Source organism: Ambystoma mexicanum, chromosome 7q (assembly GCF_040938575.1).
Source record: "Ambystoma mexicanum isolate Mex_15411 chromosome 7q, UKY_AmexF1_1, whole genome shotgun sequence".
Taxonomy (NCBI): Eukaryota; Metazoa; Chordata; class Amphibia; order Caudata; family Ambystomatidae; genus Ambystoma; species Ambystoma mexicanum.
In genome coordinates, this window is record NC_090941.1 from 709,057,692 (window position 1) to 709,075,023 (window position 17,332).

The 17,332-nt window shown below is 45.0% G+C and overlaps 1 protein-coding gene across 1 annotated transcript in view; it reads left to right on the forward strand.

Moving 5' to 3' along the window:
- XPO4 (exportin 4) overlaps positions 1-17,332 on the forward strand; it is a 1,090,854-nt gene that overhangs the window by 319,527 nt on the left and 753,995 nt on the right. The window contains exon 5 of the mRNA XM_069640448.1: positions 3,135-3,251. Coding sequence (XP_069496549.1) covers positions 3,135-3,251 — 117 coding nt within the window. The remainder of the gene's footprint in view (positions 1-3,134; positions 3,252-17,332) is intronic.

Here is a 17,332-nt window from a genome sequence, read left to right on the forward strand (position 1 = left end):
AAACATTTCCTGAAAGAATTACACTCAATTGCACAGGTTACATTTATTATACTAGAACATGTACTCTTACCAAGAAGAGGAGGCAATCTTCAAGAAGTGGAGGCAATCTTACCAAACAACTACTTCAGCGAGAATTATTTTGGATTGATCGGTTGGACTCAATGTCAGAGAGGAATGAATGTTGACTGGGACATGAGCTGTCACTTATGATCTATTACTTAACTTGAACTAGGTTCTTCATTGGACCACAAACAAACTGAGTGACATTATTTCCAACATTTTTGTATGATAGGTTTTGCTCATACAGCACACATTAGGTCACATGTTGTACCCACAATTCTTTCAACACCAGATTACGGTCCCCCTTTTCTTCCTTCAAACAGGTTTGCACACATCTATGATGACTAATCCAGATTCACACATGTAACGTTGGTAAGATATTCACGATTCCACTCAGACCATTCATTACTAATTACCACCATTACATTTGTTTATTCACTGATCTTCTCCATAGTTAAGTACATGTGGACATTGTGTTTCAATACTTTCTTCTAATTATCATCATGACTCTTCTCTATACATATGTATTCATTTATATAATTTATCAGTGGAATGATGACACTTACTCTTAAACCCATCAATATAAGTTATCACCCTAATAACACTTATTCTTAGGTCTATTTCATTGCACACCTTCAAAATCCTGTGTAGTGCATTCATCCCTTTTTCATTAGTACACATGGATACTGCGTTTCAATTTCTTTTTCCAAATACATAAACCATCACAAGATGGCGATCCTTGAAACGCTCCCTTCTCTGAGAACACAAATATGACTCACAACAGCGTCTATCTCCTTGACAACCGTATGAGCTGTAAACAGAACTGCCACCTTTCAAACACCGCTTTCCGCGCAGCACAGGTAAACAGCCTTGCTGTGTTTGGTAAAACACCTTTCCAATTGCTTTTGATTTAAGTATAGGTCCTTTGACTAATTCCCAATTCGAAACCATAGACTCTTTAGAATGGCAATGATCCAATGCTTGTCAGAATCACTGTAATAGTGCGAGTCTCGTCCGCAGAACAAAGTGCTTCCCTCTGTTTGTCGTAATCGGGGGTGTAATAACGGTGAGCAAATCCCGCTTTCTGGCTGCTAACTGAACTTTCATTTTGTTAACACTACATGTAAAGGATTGCGATAACATAAAATTACACGTCATTTCTCTGTAGATTTTTTTTTTCCACCTAACATTCATGCATTCACATACCGGACAGACCAAACCTTTCCACCAACATCCATTATCCTTTGGGCGGACTCATTACAGCTGGTGAGTACCTCGACTACATAACATAAATGCAACATATGACTGTGTTGTGGGAGCCAGCGCTTATTCACAAGCGACTGGTCCCGCATGCAGTCATTCACATATATACTCTGGCTATACATTTTCTGTACATTCTCTCATTAGAATAGATGCATATTCAAGTTCCTCATTGGTTCGCACCAGAATCTTTTCCTCGATAACAGGGCCATCTTTTAGGATCACAGGTCAGTCAATGCGTCATTTTCTTGATTTTGAATAGAGCTAAGTCTTCCTACTGGAAATTACAAGCTAAAACACACATTATTGACTTATATATTTCAGAAAACCCAGTATGTCCTGTACCTGATGAAGGGCCATGCCCAAAATGCATTGTACGACAACAGTGAACCTTACGCTCTTGAGGAAATACTTTAAACAAGCTCACATGAAGTGACACCGAATGTTTCACGTTAAGACTGCAAAATTGTTCAAAATGTAGTTATTCTTGATTTTAACTTTTATTTATGATAATTGCTACCATCAACTGGTAATGTCTATATTGATTTATATTGAAATGTGATGTATACATGCGTCTTTGACATGTACCACTAATGTACCTTTGCTTTAAAAAATGTGAATAACTATTATCTTGGTTTAATTTTGCAATTAAATTACACACTTGTGAAGGCGTTAAACCCGAAATTATTGTTTCTTGAATACTTTTGCTGATTTTGTCAGCCTACAGTGTGCCCTGTTGTCCCCCATGAGTGGGTGGACCTCCCAAGTTCTTGTTCTAATGTTAGCCTTGTAGCCAAGACATGCACAGGAGGAACTACATTTTTGAGTAATACTTGTGAAAAATCACTATTGACATAATTTGTTTGAATTCTATTGATAAACATTGAGTGTGCACCACTACTATCCTCTTTCTGTTCTGTGTCCTAATGTCATGAATATGCAGCTTGAGAGCACACACCTACAAGTTATTGCGTGAGAGCATTTTCCACAAGTGTTATACATTATTTGCCAGATAACCTAAAATACGATTACATTGTTTCTAGTATTTTCCAAACTTTTAACATTATGCACACATTGGACGGCTGTCCAACACCTTTTACTCTTGCAAAGGTGAATACTCATTTTTACTCTATAAATTTGGATTTACTCTTCTAACCTCAAAATGGGTAGTAAAATACTCCCACCTCAAAATCCTATCTGGAGCACTGCCTGGTGAACTGTTAAAGCTTTAGGAGGTCCGAGCCTGACGGAGGGTGACCTACATGAACTTTTTGTTTAACTGTGAAAGAACTTTTGGAACGCTAGAATAAGTGACTTGGAAGGCCAGGTGGGCCTCGGGCCACATTTGATTTGGAACTGCCTTTGTTTTGAGAACTTGAGCAAGTGTCATCCTGTCTACAGGGGCCACCTTACTCAGTGCTGTCCAATGTGGGGGTTTGAGGGGGCTGACTCGGCCATCTTGATCCTTTGTTATAACTCTAATTTTCCTTTGCATGCATATTACCCTTTACACACTTTTTGTATAAGAGATAGGGCAGGCATTAGGTACAGTTAGTATAGGCCATTTTGATTTGACAAAGACTGACTAAGACTGTTTTCTTTATTTGATGGTAGGGACTACTCCCATCATAGCTATAGGGCAAAGCAGGAGTTTTTCTAAATCTTGAAAACTGAATAATGGTTTAGAAACTTGTACCTCTTGTTTGAGCATCATACTTGTGATACCATGCCTCCCTTATATGAGTGAGTAACAAACGTGTATCTGTATGTGATGGGAGTTTCTTACATGGAGTGCTCTTTTATTTTTTACATAGCAAACATTGGCCTGTTCTATATTAACAGCGTTGTTGAGCGAATTTTCAAGTTCAAGCAAAACCAGCAACATTGGGCTAAGCATGGAATTCCACGGGAACTGCAAACGAATATTTCAGGTAAATCTGTTTTAATGTCTTGGTTTTTCAAACAAGTATTTATTGATGTCTTCTCCTACAAGTTGTTTCCTTTTAAAGGATTTTCCTAAAAACATTCCCTTCCTGTAAATGGTGTTCTGCAAGTGGTTTTCTACTCCCTAGCTGGTTGTCTCCACTGTAGGTCTTTCACGCATCCTTGCTGTTCTATCTAAACAATCTCAACAGTGTTGTACATTTATTGCAGCAATTTTGAAAAATTGATATTTACTTTCTGTGGTCAGTTATAGACTTTTGGCTTTCTCTAAGCTGTCTTTCTGTTAGACTAAGTCTTTTAGGGAGTTGTGGGTGATTTTTCTATTTTTTATTTTGATTTTTCACCTTTCAAAATTCTTTGTGGCAAGTAATTTGAAGAGATGTTTCTGCATTTGCACCCCATCCATAGTGCCTTATTGTAGAAATGTATCATGCCAAAGTTCAGAAGTCTTCATAAAGCACTGGGTCGCCAGCAGTATGAAAAAGGTCTACCGGATTAGATGACTTAAATTATCCTGACTGCACTTCCAAGTCTGGGCTTTGTTAAACTGAACGTTATTGAAACCTTCACATATCACCTAGTAGTTGAAGCACAGCAATAGTTTATCACAACAAACCCATTACATGGGAGTGTTTAAGAACTTCAAATTGGCTCTGGCCAGAGGAAGACCTGACTTTTTTAAAATGTATTTTTTTTATTTTTAACTGGTCTCTGGTTTGAGCTATTCGCTCAGATAAAGTTCTCAAATGTTAAGCTTTCACAGAATTCAGTGTTGAGATTTGACACTTCATTACAACTGAATCTGTTGATCCTTTTATCTGGGATGCTATGAAAAAAGTCACACTTAGGACGAGAGGCGGCACCCAGCAAAAGTCTGAAAGCTCTGAAATCAGATTTTGACAACCTGTTGACAAACAAGTCCTGAATTGATTTTATCAAAACCTGATTTCCCACATAGGTCTCCACTTTTTGTTATTCTGTTTGAGGAATCAGTTCATCTCAATGCATTTAATAAAGCTGTTAATGCTTTTATCAAGCCACATTTTAATGAAATGTTTGAAGTGTGTCTCAAATGAAAGAAATGAACACATGAGGGACAGTGGAAAAGAGGCAATGAGTTTAAATTGGCTGAAAAGAAAAGTTGAAACAACTCTATTGTTCCAGTCTCCTCCTCCTGTAAAAATGCTAGGTGTCTACATTGATGTCCCATTATCAATGAATAGACAAGTTAGTGCCATCGCCTCAGCAGCTGCACAGAGCACTAAACTCATAAATGTCATAAAACCCTACCTCACCAAACCAAACTGCCTTGCAATAGCTAGAGCAAACATAGGTGCAAAGCTAGACTATCGTAATGCTCTCCTAGCTGGCACTTCCATAGAAAACTTAAACAGACCCCAAACTACACAAAACCATGCCCTCAAAGCAGCTCTGAGCATCTCCAGAAGGGATCACATCTCCCAAGCCACACAGGCAGCGCATTGGCTCCCGGTTAACGACTGCATTACCTTTTAAAATCATTACCATCACGCACAAATGCCTCAACTTCACTGCACCCACTTAACTATCAGAAGCCATATCCAGAACCACTTCCTCACGCCCTACCAGAACGCAATATTCCAACCAACTCCACACCCCACATCTGCAGGGTCAAAGCAGGCGGGATTGGCTTCCCATACGTAGCCCTAAACTCTGGAACTCACTACCTACTACTCTGAGCGGAAACCTCCCTCCATGCCTTCTGGAAAAACCTCAAAACCTCTCTCCAACTAAACGCTCCTCCACTACTTGCTCCCGCTTCTACTTCTCTGACTACCTCTCCTCTTAACAGTGCGTTGTAATGTAAATGTAAAATGTTTATGTAACTAAGTCTGCTCACTCTCTGTAACAAGCACCACGATGCCTACATGCTGCTGTGCGCTATACAAAAACAAATAAATGAAATACATTGTCCCTCCCCATTAAATCCTTGGACAGTCCATTTACAACGGTTTGTAGTCTGTCAATACTAAACCCCAGCAACCTTCAGACACCCAGTCACCATTCCACACTGCACATGTACTACTTTCTAGTCAGTCAAAAAGCAGGAGATCACTAGCAATTTGCCCGAAATTGGACATTTCTGCGCAGTGATAGCCCATGCAAAGCTAGCTTCATGAGGGGTCACATCAGGCTCCTGGTCACCACCCTCTGTGCCCTTTGTAATGCCCCATTCAAGCCTAGCAATGTTGCTCAAGCAATTCTTGTCCCCAACCTTGCTTCCCTGGAATCTCTGCAACCTGCCTTGTCAATCATGTTATTACACCTTGATCCTAAATGGGAAAATTGCGCTGTGTCACTGTCTGCGTTATGAGGCTTAATTTTGCGTTCTGGCAAGTGTGCTGCAATCACTGCTATGGTCCCACAAGAAAGGATCATCTCCGAGCCTTCCTCGGTCACCCATTGCACAGCTTCCAAGATTGCTACAGGACGTGCATAGGAATAGCGAAAGGCGAAGGTGGCACAAGCTGCATTTACATGCCCGCACTGCAGAGGCAAGACTGGCCTTTTTGGTATATATACTGGCAGCATTTGGCCCACAGACCATGTGCACATAACTGACCATAGAAGAAGTGCTGCAAGCAGGCAGCCACATGCCTGACACTGCTGTGGCAACAGGGTAGCAAAGATGTGTGAAAGAGTGACCCATAAATGATATTCCCCTGCAGTTTGCAGTTGTCTGGGAGCAGAAGGGGGTGGGGGTTCACATGGAGGTGCCCAGAAAGCCAGACAGCTCCTCTGGTTAAGGGAGAGTCAACAATACAGAGGCCTCACACATAAAGACTGGGACAACTGGCTGCATGTTGGGGGTTCCTGGTTGCCCACATGTGGGGCTGCTGACTGTTTGCGAGTATACCACAGCCTTGGATGGAAGGGGCTGAGGGCAGCCAGTGTCAGCGGTTTGCCCACCACCATCCCAATGAGGTGGGCAAATGTGCAATGTGAAGTCGAGGCTGTGCAGAGAATCTGGGAGGGGGATGGGGCATGAGAGGTAGAGACTGCAGCAGGAGTGTCCAGCTCCTTAAAGATTTTTGGCTGAGTTGTTAGATGCTGCAGAGACGTGGGCTTGGATGTGAGCTTTCTTCTTAGTGCGGACAGTCGGTACTGCCTTTGGAGCAGACGGCAAGACAGTTTGTAAGAGGGTGCACATGATTCCCGCCATTTCCTCTCAGCCACCCTACACTGCGTTTTAAGGGTGATGAGGTTTGAGTTGTACCCAGAGTTGCACTTGGCTTTGGGTTCAAAGTGGATCCTCATGACTGGGGCAAGTAAATTGAGAGTGTTGGAGATAGAAGAAACGAGGTTGGAAAGGGCTGTGTCGGGATGTGAGTCAGCCAGAGGTGCAGGAGGGGGAGAGAACGATGCAGCAAAAACCTCAACTGACACACGCTTCATGGGTTGGACGTCCTTGGCCTCAAGCCAAGGGATCGTATCTCTCCAGCACTGTAATCTCTTCATTGGCTCCCAGTGGCGGAAAGGATCAAGTTCAAGAACCTCTGCATTGTCCACAAGGCTTTCTGGTGCCTGGGACCGCAATACCTCCAACTCTCTACTGAAATATCTCCCTACTCCAGCTCTTTGCTCTTCCACTTCCAACTCCTTGAGGGTCAGTCACTTCTCCAAGCAACGTGTTGGGGGCAGATCTTGCTTCGGCTGGTGTCTCCCTGCTTCTCTGAAACATGAGCAGAACCATCTCCAGTTTCGGAAGCACCTCAAGACCTTCCCCTTTGCGTCTGCCTTCTCTCTTCCTCTCCCCTGCTGATCTCTTATATGATACATGCACTGGTTACCTGGCAAACCTCTGAATTCAGGCCCAGGTCCCTGCCTGTCCAGCTACAAACCCGTACTGCCTCCCCCCCCCACCCCCTGCGCTTGTTGTCTGTCTGTAACCCTACAGTCCCCTCTTCTGCACTTCTAACACTCTCATTTGCCACCCGTTGGCTGCACTACTTGTTGTTTCCTGATGCCTTGTCCTGTACTTATCCATCCCTCCACCCCCTGCCACTTCTCCCCTACCCGCTCTCCTGCACGTGCGCAATCTGAATGTCACTAGGCCTAGTAAGATTGTTGTTTTTATACTCTGTTTCCCCTTCCTTTCCTTGTCGCGCCTTGAAACACTTGTGTATAGGCGTGTTATGAATGCCATATTGTATATCAATGCTGTGCAAGTCAGGATAGTACCATTGGGCTGTGGCCCAATTCCACTCACTCCTGGTGGTGACCGTCAGCAGCCTTGGCATGCTCGTTTAGACTGTGCATGAATGTCAAGAACGCTGAAGGGATCCCCCGAGGGGGGGAGGGAGGAATTATTCTAACTGAAATAACGGCCTAATTTGTGTAGTACTGGGCTGCAGCTTCATCTGAGACTGTGATTTGCAATCTTGACTGGTGTTCCTTGATGGCCCAAAGTTCTGTGCCGGCCGCTTTGTAAGAACATTTTTGAGCAGATAAATTACTCTCTGGGACTACTGGGCAGACTGCAGTCATATCGGGCCAACTATGAGAGTGGCATTGTGGAGACTCATAGGACACGTGTGTTGTGAGGAGCAGGGACACTCTTGTTTGGGTTAAATCTTGGGACTTCACTGTTAATCTTGAGCAGAATTTGCTCTCAGAAAGACTGGGTAGTTTGAGTGGCCAACTGGATCCTAGCCTCTTTGGTCCCAATTTTTAGGTTCCTGTGGTGACCAACTGAACACTGTGATACCTCAAATTGTCACTGATTCACTGGTGGAAACACCTAAGCGGAGCTGGTCTGCTTTAGCCTGAGAAATTGCTGAGCGTCAAGTGATGAACTAGCCTGTGATTGCACCCACCATGACTGATTGTTTTACTGGGTGGGTTGCCCAGATTTACAAAGTTGATCATTACAGCTCCCCGCAAACTCGACCACCCCCTCAACCCCCTTCCACATCCTTCCGCCACCTGTAGAAGGTAACAGTTCTGTCATGTGGGAAAGTGAAGCAAATCATTCCTATGGTGGGATCTACTGAAGTTGGGCAAACTGAAATGGCCATTGTCAACTGACATTGTCCTAGATGATGATGGAAATTGTGAATAGCCAGGTGGCAAGATGGGGGTCGGGGGGGATTGGTGAGGACCTCTTGTTGCTCCCTACTAATGTTGGGAGGATATCTGATAGGACTATGATGGTAAATTCGAGTTCTAGCTGAAAGACTTGGTGGGGACTCTGATCTGCAGCACAGATCCAAGTTACGGATTGGAGAGATAAAGATGTGGAGGGGAAGGGTTTTGAAGGGACAATATCAAACTTGCTAGCCTACCAAATGTGCCCAGGATGATTCAATGACTGGCTGGTTGAGCACTTTGTCAGCAATGGGGGGTTCTCTTTTTCTTCAATTGAGCGAGTGCCTATAATTCTGCCAAGATCTCTACATAATCCTGGGTCTTTTCCAAAGGCCACCACCACCAGGTTATTCCGCTTTCGAGATTGATGTGCTGCTTCAAAAGACTAGGCACTAAGGACCTTTGGCTATGGTGAATACTAAAGTCCTTTTGGTCTGACTTCAACAAGTAGATGCGAAGATAGTGGCCGTTATTTGATTTTGTTAAAAGGGAAGTTTGATGAAAGTTGTTTCCAGCCAGGCTTTAACTTGTATAGGGTGGGAAAGCTTGGTTTTTAATAACATACAAGATTTGGGTTAAAGAAGGGGGCAAGGTAGCAAGAGAAGTACATTCACAGCATGGCTCTCCCATTGGGAGAGTATAGAGACAATGGTACCCTTATAGAGGTGGTGGAGCTGTGACGCAGAAATGTACAGGGCTGGTTCAGAAAATCAGCACCTGATTCTTCCTTCTCCCCTTAAAATAGTGCCATGGTCTCGCCCATATCCTCCACATAACCGGCTTTGTAAGATGGTATGCGTTATGCCTTCCTGCCTGACGTGGGCCACTCAGTAGCAGTGACCATTCACTCAATCATCAAAAATGCCCTTCTAAGATAAATTCAGGATAATTAATAGTGCGCCCTTGAAGAAAAGTTTCTGGATATACAAAGGCCTATGCATCCACCAATCCCATTGAGCGGACCCTGCGACAGAATCCTGCTGGTTACTGTAGGCGTGGACCACCTGTTAGAGCGACCGGTCTTGTCCCATTTAGTGTCTAAAATATTAAAGTATCCCACCATCGTTGTCTCCGCCATCGTCTGAAGTATCAATTTTGCTTATCCTACCCTATTAAATCTTTCATAACTGTGGTGTGTGTATACATATTTACTAGTGTAATCCGATCTGCCCAAATTCTACCTATTACCCTAAGGAGTCTTCCTTCTTTGTCATTTTGTGAGCTCATAGGCGGACATGGAGTGGATTTCTTGTCCAGTTTAGTCCCATCCTGAGAGTCCCTCGTAAAACCAGAATGAAGAAATCTGGAATGTTGTCTCTAACCAACTAAGTGAGTTTACTGCAATAGAAAACAATCTGGCTCATGGTGCTTTAAATATTGGAATATAGCCCATTTGACCTTGTCCCCCACTCCTTTCACATTCCAAAACATACATTTAAGAATTGCATCACACTTCATTTCCAAGAAGATGATCAAACCCATTCCTCCATGCCGTGGCATCTGTCCCATGGTTTTAATCTCCCTAGTCTCTGTACGCATCCAGTGTCAAATAGCTAACACCAAACACTACCCTACCCTCACAACTCACCACCCCACACTTGCTCAAAATTAGAAGCATTTGTTACACGAAAAAGTTTGATTAACCAAGACAACCACCCACTAAGATAATTAGGTGAATCAAGAGGCAGATTTGTTTGCATAATGCTGCCATCTGTATAAACAAAAATAAGACCCAAGGCTTACTTTATCAACATCCCAAATGTTTTATATTTTCACCACGCAGCATAACAATAAGCACAACCAGATGTGTCAACATGGTCACAACCTATATTTACTGTTTTACAACCCCACCTTTATCCCACCCACCCCGGGTATGGATACCCAATAACCCCTAATGGTGAAACGGCGTCCATTGCAATATCCCAACCAACATGGGGAGTATCACCAAAGACCCTCTGTATCTAATGGTCTACAATCATAACCCCAAGAAGAGGAGCAGGTTTACAGAGAACACCTCAGTTGAGGTTTAGCCCCAAAGAGTGCGTTAGAGCCTACCAATGGGGCTAGGCCACCCTCACCCCATATTTGTGTTGAAAAGAGAACCATGCCGCCTCCTGCGATCCTCCCCCACAATGTAGTAATGAGGTCATATTTTCCATCATGTAGAGATCTGTAGCCTTACTTGCGCATTACCTTTCATACAACAAACTTTCTCTTTTCCATGCAATAACCAAATGAGCTCTAGCAGCAAGAAGTGGACCAAATCCCTCGTCCTCTTCCAATCCATCTATTATCAATATAGTCGTGCTGACTGTCAATCCACCAACCTCCATAATGCATCCCAGGACTTCTTCCAAAAAGCCTGCACCTTTACACAGGACCACCATATTGGGGCTAGACCACCAGGCAGGCCGAACCATGCTAAGAGCCTACAGGTCTGAACTCGTGGAAGGCCTAACTCCTTCCCTTTGCCCAATCTAGAACGCCAGGTCCACACAAAAGGTAAGGTACGACTGAGGTTTATTATAGCCAGTAAACCACAGGGATAACATGCATGAAAGGAAGCTCATGCATCTCTCAATGAACACTGGCTTGCAGGCCAGTTTTGATGACCTGTCATGTCACAATTTGTGTCACTCTCTGGGACCTTCTCAAAAACCTACCTCTACTCTGGATAGGTTGCTGAGTGGTAGGTCCCATATAGGAGCCTATAGAGATGTGATGTTATTGGAGGCTGCTGTCAGGTGCTATGCTTGGACCATCTCTGAAAATTGTTACTCTGAAAATGTTAGTGAGCTGGCCCCATGATTGGTCAGTGCCCCCGCCATCCGCCCCTAGGGTCTGTGAATTTAGTTGGCTGAACTGTAAGCTCCCAAGCCTGGGACAAACTCTGTTCCCAGCCCACGGGACACCTGTGAACGGTGTCTGTGCAATTAAGGGTCTGCAAGGTGCAACTATGTGTTAGCATCATAACCGTGTGTAAGCCATAGCTGCCATTAGAGCGTTCGTTTCCCAACACAGAACTGTAGCGTGGATGTAAGTCTGGTCAGTGAGACAGGCTGATCTTCCCAGCCACCAAATCTTGGCAGCTCCTCAGCTTGGCCAGATCACGTGCTTGGAGAAAATGTTTGAGAGCACAGGAGCTCGGAATTTGTCTGTATTTTGTCAGAGGGCGCGCCTCTCCTGCAGCCGGTGTTACTTTGGTTCAGCGTGAGGAATGTTGTTCGAAACATGAATGTTGTTCGCAACATTGCGACCTTGGCAGTGGCTTCGTTCCTGCCACAGTTGTTCTGCCTGCACAGCATTCTGTGAGGCTTGGGGTCTGAGTCGATCGTGACCTACTAGATTTCCTAAGCCATGGTCTGGCTTCTGCTATATGCGTCTTCCATAGTGTCCATAGGTTAGTGCGTCATGGCTGTCGGGTCCCTTTAGTGCAAAAAACAAACAGGTTGTTGATCATTTATACAGTTAAAATGGAATAACATGGAGAATAACATGGCAAATAACCCATGTTATTCCATGCTTCTTGCTTCTTGCGTTACTGCGGTGCTGTAGCAAGCCTAATGGCAAAAATAATAAACATGCAGACAGTATGTATATGTCACTGTCCTCTAACTCGTAGAGCTATATACCGGTGTTCTTCGTGTAATTGGGTGCGAGTGTCCCGAGTGTGCGGGTAGCACGTGTGCTTCATGTCTAACGTAGCCAAGTCTTTGTGATGTCTCGAACGACTCATGGCATGGCTTCTTGGTGCTTTAGTCTATACTGTCCGTGTAACTGTCTCCAGCGCCGTCTGGTGTCTCTTCGTCCACTCTGGATAAGATCTGTACTGCTGCATGGTTGTAGGGCCTGCTGGAAGGGTACCTCTCGTGATAGCTGTACATCGTAGGAGCAGTGGGAATTGATGCGAGTTCGTATGAATGGTGTCCATATTGTCTGGTTTCTTCCTGTTGAAAGGTTTTTCGGGACGGAAGGCATATTCTGACCTTCCCTCTCCAACAACATATGCCAATAAGTATCCCTTTGACCACATCCCCACCTACACCTCGGATTCACCATTTTGACCCCATGCATTTTAGATTGGCACGCTATAGATGTTTTAAGCTCTCCTGCTGATTGCCACCCATAATCTCATCCACATCCCTCCCCAGATACCACTCCCATTTTCCCCTCCAGATCCTCTGTACTTTTCCCCTTTGCAGTTAACAGAGCGACTTACAAGCATGAAATGAAACCCCTGCTTTCCGTATGTGTATCCAAAAAGAATTCCCTTTCAGTGGGATCCCGCTGAATCTTGGACTTCCACTTCTCTGCTGTCAGTTTACCCTTCAGCTGTAAATACAAGAATACAAAGAGCTTACCAGAGGTTTCTAAATCCTGTATAGGTATTTACTTCCCCTTAACCCAAACCTTTCTAATCCTGCCTCGTACCATGCCTAAAATGTCAAAGGGTCCAGCAGTTCATCCCTCAATGGTGGAGCCTGTATGTGGCTTAACGGGGAAGGCCACATAGTGACCCCATTAATCTCTCTGTAGATATTCCATGGCACCCTCAGAATACTATTCTCCTTGGCCTGCCTCAGAATCTTTCCTATCGGAGCCCAAAGCCATTCGGCCACTGTAACGGGTCGCAAGCAAAAGTTCTCCAAGTAAACTCACTGTTTCTGGCGGGCCATCCGCAAGTGGGGAATCCATGCTTTCAACTGTGCTACTCTATAATAAATACACAGGTCCAGAAATCTAACCCCTCCCATTTCCTTGGGGAGCACCAAAGTATCATAGGCAATTTTCTGCTTCTTTCCCTTTGTGACGAATCGTGGAATTTGTCACTTCTGCCCAGGGGGAGACTTTCCCTGTGAGGCTAGGAAGGTGAGCCTGCTACGCAATACTCTCCCTAGGGGTAGAGGCAGAGGGATCTCATGGGGGAGACTCCCCCTATGAGGACAAGGATTCCTGTTCTAATGAGGAACTCCTAAACAACATAGCCCTAACTAGTCTTCAAAACCAGCCAGTGAAGGAAAACCTGCACCAACTAAAAAAATGTATTGTCAACCAGAGTCTGATTGTACCATGAAGAGGCATCTATATGGTACTGAGACGAATAAAACCATTGGAAGCAAGTGAAAATAGAACAGAGAAGAAGGACTTTAACACTACGCTGGGGAAATCCCATGGCAGCGCCATAAATCTTGGAGGTGGATACCTTGGTGGGAGGAGAACCCGCGAGTTTCAAATCAGCTGGGAGAGAGAGGCTGAGAGAAACTTGGACGCTGTGGGTCCAATGGTGGAAAGAAGCCAGAGTGCAGCTTCTTAAGCGTGGTGCTGGAAGAGAGATGAGATGCAAGAGACGGAGCTGGATGCAATGCATCCTGAGACGCAGCAAGCAAGAAGTGGTGGTGTGACCGTGTCACGGTGGACCTCGGGGGTCCCTAAACAACACCAATACCTTTTTCTGAAGGGCATCGTGGAGCAAGCTGACTGAACGAAAAACGGAGTGAGAAGCCAACCTGACCCCTGATGAGGGACCCAGCCTACCAGAAATCCCGGTGATGTCAACATCGAGCCACAAAGGTAAGGTAAGTGGGAGAATGGGAGACAGAGAACTGCTGGAGCGTGCATACTCGTGCAAGTAGAGACGAAGCGTCAAACATATGTGAAAGGTGAACATCATTATTGGAACACACACTATCGTTCACACAAAACCTGTTGCACTAAGATCCAAAATTCATTAGCTAACAAGATCTCTTCTCCAAAACAAATATCTTTTAAAAAAAAGTTACCTCCCTATTCAAGTTAACACCCTGAAAACCTGTCCTAACCTTTCTAAACCTTTACAATGTTTTAAATTTATTCAAGTGTCCACCCGAGAAGTGGAAAACATAGCCTTGCTCAAACCTTCCAGATGCCAGGGAGATACCTGCCCCGCATCTATAATTAAAGAAGCAGCTAGCGACCTTGCCTCTTTCATCACCACTCATCATTCCGCACGTGCACTGTCCCAACTAACCTGAAGAACTCGTGGGTACTTCTGTTAAAGAAACCCTCCTTGGATCCAAGCATCCCAACCAACTATAGACCCATCACAACATTCCTCTTTCTATTGAAGATCATTGTTTTTCTTTTTTTTAACTTTATTTTTTGGTATTTTCCGTATACAACAGAAAGAAAGAACAAACGATGCACCAACAGGGTGCACATTAAACAATATCCCTCCTACCCATCCCTTCCCAGTCATCCCCCCCTCGTGTCTCTCGTTTACTGTGCAGATGCCTTGTTGACACTATGGTCGATGTTTTCACTCCTGAGTATTCTTCTCTTACAGACCATTTATCCCGGTCTGTCCTAATTGAGAGTTCGGGGTTTCTGAGTCTGAGGATTCTGTACTGTTTATCAGGTATGACACTTATGGACCCCATATATCCGGGGGACGCGCATGTAATGGAAGCGTTCTAATGAATTCTGTGTCTAAGTCTTGACAATATATGATGTCTTCGATCTAGGGGAGCGGGCCTTTGCCCCATGTCATTGCTACTCTTCTCCGGGCCAGAACCATGAGGAGTGCTGTCAATCTGCGTGTTGCTGGTTGCATGTGTCTGGTAAGTCCCAGGAGGGCGCCCAGGGGGAGCGGGGTTATCTGCTCTCCCACAATTTTGGAAGCTTTCTGAATGACGGCGGACCAGAAGCGGTGCACACCTGGGCAGCTCCATGGAAGAAATCTGCGTTATCGGATGAGCATCTTTCGCATTGGGCCGAAGTTTCTGGGTGGTGAATCTTTTTCTTGGCTGGTGTATAATACGTTTGGTAAATAAAGTTAAATTGGATCAATTTATATATCGTATTTAATGCGATTTCTTTGGGTTTGTCGGAGGATGTATGTCCAGTCCTCTGTGGGTATTGGCTCCAGAATGGCTGTTTCCCACTTCCTTTGGGCTCGGGGGTTGGGCTTTCTAGTGTCTTGTGTAAGAGATCTGTACAAGGTTGACACTAGTCTTCCCTCTCCCTGAGCTTGGATCACACTGTGTAGCAGGGTCCACATGGGAGGCTGCTGAGGGAACGTGGGGAATACCCCCTGGAGGGTGTGGCATAGTCTAAAATAGAGGAATACATCTAGGGAGGAGTTAGCTCCTCTGTCTTTGGCCATTTGTAGGGTTAGAAAGGTGCCCTCTGGGAACAGATCACCCAGAGATTGAAGGTTCAATTTGTCAATCCATATGAGAAACACTTTTTCATTTGTGAGGGGTATTCCGGGGATGAATTTAATGGGAAGTAGGGGGGAGTACCGTATGGTTATGCCATATTCTTTGGCCATCTTTATCCAGATAGCATATGTGGATAGAACTGTGTTTAGTGTCTTATGTGGGACGGGGAGATTGCTAATAATGACTGCGCTAAGCAGGTCCGGGGACGCTAGCGCTATTTCCACTTGCACATGCGGACGGATGTAGTGAGCCGAGTACCAATGACTCAGAAATTGTGCCTGGGCTGCCCAATAGTATTTTTCAACATCCGGGAGAGCCAAGCCTCCCTTCGCTGTTGGCAACGTTAGGGTGTTGTAGGCCACTCGTGCCGGTTTCCCGGCCCAGAGTAGTTCTAAAATCAAACTCTTGACTTTTTGAAAGTAGGATTTGGGTACGAGTAGTGGGATGTTCGTAAAGAGGTAGAGCAATTTGGGGAGGATAACCATTTTCGCCAGGGAGGTCTTGCCCCAGAGCGTCAGCGGAAGAGACTTCCATCTCTGGACACGTTCTTGTACGGAGTGTAACACTGTTTGGTAGTTATCTCTAAATACCTCGTGATGATTGCGGGACATGTAAATGCCCATGTAGCGCACTTTGGACTTTTCCCATTTGAACCCATGATCATCCCTGAATTCTGTCGTGTGGGGGGTTAAAGGAAACACTACTGATTTAGAGTGATTTGTTTTGAGGCCTGACATTCTCCCGAATTTTATCACTTCCCTTATTACAGGGTTCAGATTGTTTTGGGGATCGCTGACGAATAGCATGACATCGTCGGCGTAGAGAGAAACTATCAATGTATGGGGCCCTAGTTTCAAACCGCGGTGACGATGTTCGGCCCGTAGCCTCGACGCCAAGGGCTCCATCACAAGGGCAAAGATGAGGGCTGAAAGCGGGCAGCCCTGTCTTGTTCCGCGTTCCAGTGTGATGCCTGGGGACCTAATGTTACCAACTGTGATGGATGAGCGTGGCTTGTTGTACAACAGTGACACTAGTTAAGGAAGAAGTTGCCTAGGCCCATCTGCCTGAGCGTTGCAAACATAAAGGGCCACTCGACAGAATCAAACGCTTTCTCTGCGTCTAAGAGAACTGCAGTTGCCTGTTGTGACGGGTCAAGGGCCTCAATAACGCCGAACAGCCTCCTGATGCCATAGGTTGTGCTACGACCTGGGATGAAGCCGGCCTGGTCGCCGAGCCCCAGGGCCAGCATCAGAGGGAGCAACCTCGTTGCTAGAATCTTCGCTAGGATTTTATTGTCCAGATTTATTAAAGAGATCGGCCTGTATGAGGCACAATCCTCTGCAGGTTTGCCGGACTTATAAAGTACCATCACGTTGGCTTCGCACATCGTGGGTGGGAGTGAACCTCGTTCTATCGACTCCTCGAAGACCTGACCTAGAAGGGGGGCCACTATTGAAGCGTGTGCTTTGTAAAATTCCGGTTAGTCCATCTGGGCCCGGAGCTTTCGTGTTTGGGAGGGCTTTTATTGCTTCCTGGATTTCTTCCAGTGAGATCGGAGCGTTCAAGGGTTCTCGTAGTTCTGCGCTGACCCAGTAAAGTTCAGTGTCATTAAGAAACTCTTGTATTGCTCCTGGATCTGTGGCACCCTTTGAGCTGTACAGGGTGTGGTAGAAGTCGTGGAATGCCTCGCAGATGTTTTCTTCGGTATATACCCGTTGGCCTTGTGCATTCTTTATACGTTC